At 42.3% G+C, this 10,932-nt stretch overlaps 1 protein-coding gene across 1 annotated transcript in view; it reads right to left on the bottom strand.

Moving 5' to 3' along the window:
* Window positions 1–1,021: 1,021 nt before the first annotated feature.
* LOC100676068 (leucine-rich repeat-containing protein 37A-like) overlaps window positions 1,022–10,932 on the bottom strand; it is a 30,230-nt gene continuing 20,319 nt past the window's right edge. The window contains exons 6-8 of the mRNA XM_023556121.2: window positions 4,023–4,072; window positions 2,333–2,387; window positions 1,022–2,251 (exon numbers count right to left, since the gene is read on the bottom strand). Coding sequence (XP_023411889.2) covers window positions 2,105–2,251; window positions 2,333–2,387; window positions 4,023–4,072 — 252 coding nt within the window. The 3' untranslated portion in view covers window positions 1,022–2,104. The remainder of the gene's footprint in view (window positions 2,252–2,332; window positions 2,388–4,022; window positions 4,073–10,932) is intronic.

Here is a 10,932-nt window from a genome sequence, read left to right as displayed (position 1 = left end):
GAAGGAAGCAGGTAGGTCTGGTGCTGGCCAAGGTAGAGGCGGCTGAGCAGCACACATTTGATCCCTGGTGGGTTTCTCAAGAGGCTAAGGCAGTACACATGAGCAATTACCCCACCAATATATTTTCTGAATCAGCAGCATCCCGGGCCTGAAGAGGGCAATTGTGGGCAATTACTGTTCTCACATATTCTTCCTTTACCCTGATCCTCCTGTACCTTCCTGAGAGCTACCCAAGTGTCTTATTTATCTAGTGGTGCTATAACAGAAATGGATGGCTTTAACAAAGAGAAAAATATTCTGTCACACTCTAGGAGGCTAAAAGTCCGAATTCAGGGTGCCAGCTCCAGGGGAAGGCTTTCTTTCTCTTTTGGCTCTGGGGAAAGGTCCTTGCCATTAACCACCCCAATTGAGGAACTTCTCAGCACAGGGGCCCTGGGTCCAAAGGACACACTATGCTTCTGGTTCTTCTTTCTTGGTAGTATGAGGTTCCCCCATCTCTCTGCTTGTTTCTCACTTTTATGCCTCAAAAGAGATTGACTTAAGACACAACCTAATCTTGTACATTGAGTCTTGATTCATTAACAGTGGTTAGGTCTTTACACTGATATGCATTACCTGTCACTATGTTCCATTGCCTCTAATCCTACCTCATGAACATCATAGAGGTAGGATTTACAACATATAGGAAAATCACATCAGATGATAAAATGATGAACAATCACATAATACTGGGAATCATAACCCAGCCAAGTTGACATACATTTTTGGGGGACACAATTCAATCCATAATACCAAGGGCTAGGATGGTTTAAAAAGAAAAGTTTGAATTTTCCACCAGCTTGTAAAGGCAGATAATCCCCTACCAAAATACGACACACATTTTTGCATGAGTTTGAGGTCTTGGGAAAAAAGAAGGATTTGGCTGCACAGTGGAAATCCAAATATTCTAGCAATTTCAAAGAACCTATGAGAGGGTCCAGAAGGTGAATGATCCCCTATGGACAGGGCCTCAAGTGTGTTTGTGAACTCAGGCTTGAATGAAGCACAGAGGAGAGAGAGCCAGAATAAATGGGTACTTGATTTAATAATCTATGCCCCTTGTGGCTGATATGTTTTCCATTTCCCTGGGATGGATTATATTGGGGAAACAGGAGAGTGAAGCCCGTATTTCTCCTTCTTTGCCCACATGGACTCTTATGGAATGGCTACCATGAGGGATTCTAGCTAGTTTCAGCCCTGCTTTTCTTGCCTATGGCCCTTGATCAACACCCTGTTGCTTTTATGTCAATATTTAATATTTATATTTCAATTCCTTACCACATGGCTAGAATTGGTTATAGAATTTATATATTTTAATGCAAGCAATGCCGAGAAGCCAAGATCAGAAAACAAAATTTGCGGTAGCCTGAGGCAGGATGGGGCTCACACTGTGGTCTTGACTTCAAGCATTTCACTCTCCTCACCGGCCTCTGTAGTAGTCTCTGTAGGCTCAGCTTTCTCTGTTGTGACTTCACTGGCCTCCCTGGGATAAGAAGAACAATGTCAATGGCTCTTATTCTTGAAAGGAGCAATTAAACTATTCATTACCTCCTCATTCTATTATTTTTTCTTTTTTAGAAAAATTTATTTATTTTGTTGTTGTTGAGAATATACACAGCAAAACATATACCAAATCGACATTTTCTACATGTACAATTCAGTGACATTGATTTCCTTCTTCGAGCTGTGCAACCATTCTTACCCTCCTTTCCTGAGTTGTTCATCCCCCTTTCACATAAACTCATTGCCGACCAAGCCTTAGGGGGCTGTTGCTGTTGTTGTTGTCAGTCTGATCCCATACAGGTAGACCTTAAAAGAGCACAACGCTCAAGGCAGACATTCTTTACTAGTTAAGCTAAAGCACTGTTTGGTTTTAAGAAGGTTTTAGGTGATATATTTGGTTGAAGGTTTAAAGATTATCTCAGGATAATAATTTTAGGGGTTCATACAGCCTCCATGGCTCCAGAAAGTATGGAGTTCATGAGAATTTGAAATTCTATTCTGCATTTCTGCCCTTTTGATATCTCCTCATTTTACATAAGAAGTTGAAATTGTTCCCAATCATTTACCCAGAGTCTTTGTTGAAAATCTCATCCTCATCAGAAGAATCCTTGTCATGTAGCTTCTGTACCATGTTTCTCTTGTGGGTGGTATTGAGAGGCCTATACATATCCCTGAGCCAAAGTGGCCACCTTCTCCAGAAAAAGCCCTCCTAGAAAAGAGAAAGGGGACTATTAACTCTGAATCTTTCCTGCTTTCTCCCACCACAGCACTGGATCTTCCTCAAACGTACCTGACTTTCACTTTCCGATGTGCATCTCCTATGCAGCAGACTTCGGAAAAAGCCCCTGGGGGAAACACACCCAATGGACAATTAGTGATCTATGTTATTTTCCATGTCCCTCATAACGCATATCTCTTGTCTCAGCAGGACTCAAAGTTTGCCTCCACGCATAATCACAACTAGCAAAATCACTACAGACTTGGTGTTTGAGAACAACTCCATGCACACTGGACTTCGAAGGGCTCTCTGTATCTGTCCACAGGGCCCCATGATGTCTCTGGGGAGACCTCTGTACATGGCTTGGTATGGAGGCTAGGCAGAATTTTCAGGCCCACTTACCTCCTTGGCCAAGTACCTTTGTGCAGTGAACCAACTGCACAACCATACTGAGCAGCCCTGTCCAGAAACATTTGCATCAGTCCCCTTCAGATTTGGACTTGTGCTTCGTTCTCTGGGGAGTGGGGGTAAGTGGAGGAGAAGGTGCTTCTATTTTTTCTAGCTGCTTTATTCTGTAAGTCGAATCACACCAAATAAATGTCTGAGCCTAACTACCCAGGTTATCTAGCTCACTGATTTTCATACTGTAGGTGGTCACTGATTAGTGAGTGGTCACTGTAGGTGGTCACTGATTATGAAGTCAAGTTAAAGATCATGACTAGCATTAAAAAAAATCTAAACAGAAGAGAAAATATGAGTGCACAGAGGGTGATAAATTAAAAAAAAAAAAAAAGTTGCCATCAGGGTGACTGCAACTCGTCATGACCCCATGTGTTTCAGAGTAAAACTGTGCTCCATAGGGTTTTCAGTGGCTGATTTTTCAGAAGTAGATAGCCAGGCATTTTTCCTGAGGCCTCCAGGTGGACTCAAACCTCCAACTTTTCAGGTAGCAACTGAGTGAAATAACCATATGCACCACCCAGGGAGTCCAAGTATGCTTAGAAACTATTTATGCCTGTATCAGCAGCCATGTCTATTAAGTTTGCATGTGCTGAGTCATGACACAAAGTGTAGCTCACAGTCCAAGCACAATGTCATCAATGGAGAAGTACCCACATGGGAAGGAGTCATCCTCTTTCTGACACCCCCTAGTGGTGAGACCATGGAGCAAAATATTTTCCCTTTCTCCCTCTCTGAGACAAACTACTGTCTGAAACTCCTCACAGTTAAAATTCTATGAGGTTTGGATAAGGGGAATACAGAGCGGGGGCTTAACAACTGTCAGGATGAGAAGTAACGTTTTCCTGCCACTTTAGAGGAAAAACACATGTATTCTACCTCCCATCAGCCTTGAGTGAGACCAGCCCTCTTACCAAGACCATGTGGCCTTCCCTACTCTTTCCCTAGAGCCTCCAGGGAAGGTCTCTGGCCCAGCTTTATGCCCACCAACAGCAGGAAGAAACAGGTATAGCCTAGCTCTTCCTCTGAAAGGACTGGCAACAGCAGGTACCTCTGTGCTAGTCCCATCAAGCCCAGCTTGGCCTGGGAGCTAATTTAGCTGGAGGCAAAGTATTAAGGTGAGTATGTTCTTCCTGCCTTTGGTAGTTTCCTCACTGAGCACTGATGGGAGTGAAATAGAGACCCTCTACGTTCTCTCCTAGTTCTAAAATTCTCTTTTAAAAATTGTCAGTCTATGAATGTTTTGTTATAACTATTTGAACCACAATAAACACTGAAACTAAATTGCTGGACTAATATTTACCGTGAGGATCCTTCCTTGTCTTCTTCTGATGTTGCTCGATGAGCATAAATCTGTTTTGGAAGAAAGCATGATCGTGGTTACCCACCACAATGACCAGTATCTTCAAACCTTTATTCCTTCCTTTTATTTATTTGAAGCCTCATCTTCACTGCTAGATGATGATCTTTTTGAGCAGAAGGATTCTACCCTCACTTACCCCTCAATACTCTTCCACAGTACCTAGTTTAGGATCTTGCATATATTTTTCATGTATTTTTTCGATGGTTTTAGGTAACACTCAACAAATAATTCCTAATAAAAACTCGTAAAAGTAGGAAAAGAGGAAACATCTTTCACTTGATAAAAGTATGCACCAGAAACTTAGACAACAGCATTGCTTTAAAGTTAGGAATAAGGATGCGTGTTACCACTGCTGCTATTCAACATTGCTTGAAGGTACTAATCAAGGCAATAAGAAAAATGAATGGGATGTAAGTATTGGAAAGATAGAGACAAAACCATCATTACTTGCATGTGAAATGACGGTGTCTCAGTTATCTAGTGCCACTGTAAGAGAAACACCACAAATGGATGGTTTTAACAAAGAGAATTTTATTATCTCACATTCTAGGAGGCTAGAAGTCTGAATTCAGGGTGCCAGCTCCAGGGCAAGTCTTTCTCTCTCTGTCAGCTCTGAGGTAAGGTCCTTGTCCTCAATGTTCCCAGTCTAGGAGCTTCTCAGTGCAGGTACCCTGGGTCCAAAGGATGTGCTGTTCTCCTGGTTCTTGTTTTTTGGTGGTATGGGGCTCCCCTATCTATTTGGCCAAGTCTCTCTTTCATATCTCAAAAGAGATTGACTTAAAATACAATCTGATTTTGTAGATTTGAATCCTCCTTCATTAAAATAACCACCTCTATTCCCACCTCATTAACATCATAGAAGTAGGATTTACAACACATAGGAAAATCACATCAGATGACAAAATGGTGGGCAATCACACAGTACTGGGAATCATGGCCTAGCCAAATTGATACACATTTGGGGGGGACACAATTCAATCTATAATAGATGGACAACCTAAAAAGCTCAAGAGATCAACCAAAAAATTTTGAAAGTAATATGAGAATTCAGAAGGAGCCCCGATGGTACAGTGCTTAAGTGCTCGGCTGCTTACTGAAAGGTTGGTGGTTCAAACTCACCCACCACTCCATGGGAGAAAGATGTGGCAGTAAACTTCCACAAAGATTTACAGCCTTTGAAATGCTGCTGGGGAGTTCTAGTCTGTACTATAGAGTCACTACTGGAAGGGGGGAGGGGGAGATCTTAAACTTGAGAAGAGGAATAGACAAGAGGTGGTGGTATTCCTCAATAAGATGGTCCCTACATAGTTAAACCTTAAGCCAAAGAAATAGTCCCCATAGGCAGTCCTGTCCTGGCTTTTAAATGTTAACAGAGACAGATAAGGGACAAGAAGGGTATAAAACGGACTATCGGGCTCTCAGATTCTCTCTATATCTGAGTAGCCCACTTGATGCTTTTTAGTCAAGTGTACTTTTACTACTAACTCTCTGTAGCTAATAAACCTCTGCTTGCTTGACACTATTTGTCTCAGTGTTTGAATTCTTTCTTACACCGAAGACTAGAACCGAGGCCATTCACTGGTAATATACTCTGGTGCCATGGCTCAGATCACAAGCTTCCTCCTCCATCCTCTGGAAAGTGTTGAGTCCACCTCAGAGCATGGGCTTTCTTTCTTTCCAGCCTAGTGCCAAGATACGCCTACCTCTACGTGTGTATGTGTGTGTGTTTTGTTTCTTCTTAAGAGAGAGGTCTGACAGGTGCTAGAAAGATTTGTCTGCACTTGGTCTGACTATTAACAAGAATACGGTAATAATGAGTGTCTGATTCTTTCAGACTCTGAAGAGGCACTTCCTCCCTCCACTTCGTGGAGGTGCCTGGGTCAAACAGGAGTTGTGCAGGGGCCTTACGAGGACTTCCAACTTCACTTAATTAACAATCAGGCTTGTCCGGGAGCGCCAGCCAACCAGAGGGGTCACACCTTCTAGGAGTCCTGCTCACAAAGCAACACATTTTTGACCCAGAACACCTGACCCTTGCTAACCTCAGTAATAGTCACGCCAAGTCAGAGAGTCTTTTTAAGAGGCCAGTCACCCATTTACCTTTTGCTCCTCTCAGCCTCATCCAACTTCTGGCTTACCTACTTACATCTATACCCTCATGTGTGCTTTTCAAAAGGGATCAGTGCTGTACTTGTGATAGGCTAAGGGATAATTGACTATGAGCCGGAATCGACTCGATGGCACTGGGTTTGTTTTTTTTGGTTTTTAAGGGATAATTTTTCAGGCAAAGGATCTCTCTCCCTTCCCTGTTTATACCACCATTGCGAAGCTAAACACAGGCAGCCTTTTCTTGATCAGCTCCTCCTGCTTTCATGTTATAAAAGAAGGAATAGGGACACTCTGGTCTACCTGACTGAATCAAGAGTCTTAAGGTTATTCGTTAGACTAACTAAAGTTATATCTGTTACCCGCCTTACAAAGAATCTGAATGTCCGAGAGTATACAAAGAAGTGGGCTACAGGAGTCTACTTTGTGACAGCCCTCCATGCCCTGATTCCCTTTTTCAATGTACAGAAACAATTCATAAAGTATACAGAGAGGGGCAGACATGAGGAATGGGTTTGCTGGTTCTACAGAGAAAAGGAAGGGAGGGGCCCAGAAAATAATAAGATTACCCCCCCTTGGGTATGGATAGAAGAGGGACTCCCACAAATGCTAAATCATCTCCTAAACCCAATTCCAAGGGACCAAGATTATGCGGTGTGTCGGGGGCGAGACAATCAAGCTGTCAGCTTCAATAGATAGTAACGTTTGCCAATAAAATGGAGGGTTCCCAAACAGAGGCACAAAAGTCCCCCACCCTAAAATGTCTAGCAGGGTATCCAATAATTAGTTTCTTGGCAGAACAAAGACATCAACAAATATGTAGGTTCATGTCCCGCCACGACCACAGGCATAGACAAAAACAAGGGCCCCTGAGACAGAGGCAGTAGGAAGTTTCCAGGCAAGAAACATCAAGACGGGCTACACAGTAAGACTAGTTAATTCTAGAAGCCCAACGTTGGCAAAGACCCCTAGGACAGAAGCAGTAAGAAATTTTTAGACAAAAAACTTCAGGTACAGATAAGACTGGTTAATTCTAGAAGCCCAGGCCTGAGAAGGGATGCCTTCTCTGGGCAATAATTTAACATAGGGGGCACAAGAGACATCCTGCCCCCTATGACTCACTCTGTTCCTTTCCAGATGAGAAACCAAAACTCAGTACCACTGGCCTCACCTCTGGGATGTATCCTCAAAAATTGGGACAGGTTTGACCCTCAAACCCTGAAGAGAAAGAGATTAGTCTTCTTTTGTAACGCTGGGTGGCCTCAATATAAATAGGGAAATGGACAAATTTGGCCACAACAGAGAAGTTTGAATCACCATACCATCCTTAAGCTAGATCTGTTTTGCTGGACACAAGGCAAATAGACAGAGGTCCCTTATGTCCAGGTTTTTAAGGTCTTAAGGGAAAATCCAGAACTGTGTAAAAAAGTATAAGATAGACCCCACAGTTCTCGCCGTCGTTACAAACCAAACAATGGACACCTTAGACCCAAACCCTGCCAGCCCTACAACCCCACCCTTAAATACCAAAGAAATGCCTGTTCCTCCTACTCCTCCCTACTCCAATTCCTCACCCACAACACCTTCACCGCTTTACCTGTGCCCCCTTCAAGAAGTGGCTGGTCCTAATAGACCAGTCAGGGTACAGGTTCCCTTTTCAATACAGGATGCAAGAAAACTTAAACAGTTAAAAATTTCTCTGAAGACCCTAACAACTATATAAAAAAATTGAAGAACTTAACACTCACCTTTGACTTGGGTTGGAAAGACATAATGATAATCTACAACCAAACACTCACCCAGGGAGAAAGATTAAATCTCACCAAGCAAGCCAGATGGTTTACAGATGGGCTATATAAAACCAACAGGCCTACTCCATGGGCACTGCCACAGTCCCAGACATAGATAGATCCGAGATGAGATTATAATGCCCAAAGAGACAGACAGGTGAGAGACCACATGTTAGTGTGCCTGGCTGAGAGAATAAAAGACTACAGAATAAAACCTACCAACTTCAATAAACTGGCTACTATCGACCAAGGGCCCCCCAAAAACACCATTCCTTGGCCCTTTAATGTCTTTGATTCTTCTTTTACTATTTGGGCCCTGCGTCTTTAAAATACTATCTTCCAGGTTAAAAAAGTTTCAATTACAAATGGTTGTAATTCAGACTTTGTCAAAAAAATACAAGTCCTGAAAGCCCTTTAGATCAAGCTGCCCAACACTTCCATCATCGGCTCCAGAAGTTAAGCTAATCCCCCTCATTAAAGAACAATTGCCTCTCCTAGGGCCAACTCTATGCTCCAATGACAACAAGAAGTAGCTACAGAAGACAGATCACTCCCCTTCAACAGCCCCCAAAATTTGAGAAAATGACACTTGAGGGGGGAAAGGTGTAAGGGGGAGGAGGAGAGCTTACACTCCAGAAGAGGAAGAGACAAGGGGTGGTGACATTCCTCAATAAGATAGTCCCTTTTTTTTTACAGAGGAAGAGGCAGGGGGTGGTGACATTCCTCAGTGAGATGGTCCCTACATAGTTAAACCTTAAGCCAAAGAAATAGTCTCCATAGGCGGTCCTGTCCTGGCTTTTAAATGTTAACAGAGACAGATAAGGGTCAAGAAGGGTATAAGACCCTAAGAAAAGGACTATCAGGGCTCTCAGATTCTCTCTATATCTGAGTAGCCCGCTTGACGCTTTCTAGTCAAGTGTACTTTTACTACTAACCCTCTGTTAGCTAATAAACCTCTGCTTGGTTGAAACTGTCTCAGTGTTTGAGTTCTTCTTACACTGAAGACAAGAACTGAGGCCATTCTCCCGTAACATTATGAGTCGGAATCGACTCAATAGCAATGGGTACAGGTAATATTAGGATTTAGTGAGGTGGCTAGATACAAAATCACACAAACCTCAACAGTTTTCCTATGTACCACCAATACCCAATTAGAAAATGTAATGGAAGAAGGATTTCATTCACAATAGGAATAAAAATGTATAAAGTACCTAGGAATAAACAAAAGATGTGGAAGACCTCTGTGAAGAAAACACTAAAATTCTTCTGAAGGACATTGAGGAGAACTGATTATGTGGAATGAGATACCACGTTCTTAGAAGGGAAGTCTCAACATTGTAAAGATGCCAGTTCTCCTCAAATTAATCTACAGATTCAATGCAATTCCATTCCAATGCCAACATAGCTTTCTTTTTACAAAACTGACCAGCCGACATTTGCTAGAGAAAATATGCAACAACAGCTTGAGAAGGATGAAAAAGAAGATCAAAGAGCAGGAGCTTGCCCTACCAAATATCAAATTATGTTGTACAGCAACTGGAATTAAGTAGGCGATACCGGTAGAGGAAAACAGAAGTCAATCAGTGGGACAGCACAGAGTCCAGACAAAGGCAGTATTTTAGATCAGCGTGGAAAGAAGGAACCATTCACTAGGAGATTATAAAACAACTGGATATTCACATAGGCAGGAAAAAGATTCTCAACCTCAGCCACACCAAAACCAAATAAACAAAATAAATTCCACATGGGCTAAAACATACGACATATACCACAAGAGTGCAAACACCTCCTACTCTTCATACCCCTTGCCCCCTTTTCCCCTGGATTGTTTGTCTTTTTCTTGTTTGATTTATAAAAGCTCTTCTTATATTCAAAATATCAATCCTTTCAACTCTTTCCATTGTATTTTGATGCTTCAAATACTTGGCACTTGTTTTTATCTTTAAGGAGGCAAAAGAGAACAGGCTTCATAGTCAGGTGACTATCAGTTCTGCTTTTGGTTTTGCCCCGGGGGCCTTAATTTGATCTCCTTCATCTATAAAAGAAGGATGATAATACCTTCCTCCTAGGGTTCCTGTGCCAGACAATATACGCTGTCCAATGTTTGGCATTTAAATCAATGCTAAATTTGCTGTTTTGTTGTTGTTAGATGCCTTCAAGTTGATTCCCACTCATGACGACTCCATGTGTGCAGAACAGAACTGCTCCATAGGGTTTTCAAGGCTGTGATCTTTGAGAAGCAGATCACCAGGCCTTACTACCAAGGCACCCCTGGGTGGGTGTGACCTGCCAAACTTTCCGTTAATAGTCCAGCGCCACCCAGGGACTCCCTAAAACTACTGTTGAGTCGATTCTGACTCATAGCGACCCTATAGGACAGACTAGAACTGCCCCCTAGAGTTTCCAAGGAGTGGCTCGTGGATTCGAACTGCTGACCTTTTGGTTAGCAGCCGTAGCACTTAACCACTACACCACCAGGGTTTCCAGGGACTCCCAACTTTGCTAATTGTAGTCAAATCTATCAAAGTTTTCTGCCTGTGGTATCAGGCTTAGAAAGCTCTTTCCCACCACAAGATAATAAAAATACGGCTTCTATTTCCTTCTAATACTTTTATGGTTTCTTTTTTTACATTTACTGAAATATGTTTGTTTTAGGTGAGAAATGTGGATCTGCCGTTATCTCCCCCCGCCCCAATAGTTAGACCACTGTTCTACCATATATTCACTTCCCCTCACTGACTAGAACATTAAAAATTGATATTTCTAAAGTGTTAAGAATACATGGGTCTGTCTATTACTGGGCTCTGTCTGCTACTTCAAAATAAATATTAGGTTGTATTATTTCTCACTGTGGAATTGCTGTAACGCCTTATCTTTCTTCCCTTGAGCACCATTATTTTCTACTGTTTGTAAAACACTGCATGGTTTCAGTCCTCATAAATCTTATGATCTAA

The sequence above is a fragment of the Loxodonta africana genome, chromosome 18 (genome assembly GCF_030014295.1).
Source record: "Loxodonta africana isolate mLoxAfr1 chromosome 18, mLoxAfr1.hap2, whole genome shotgun sequence".
NCBI classification, from domain to species: Eukaryota; Metazoa; Chordata; class Mammalia; order Proboscidea; family Elephantidae; genus Loxodonta; species Loxodonta africana.
The sequence above is the reverse complement of the archived record's forward strand: the minus strand, read 5'-3'. Positions and strand labels throughout refer to the sequence as shown.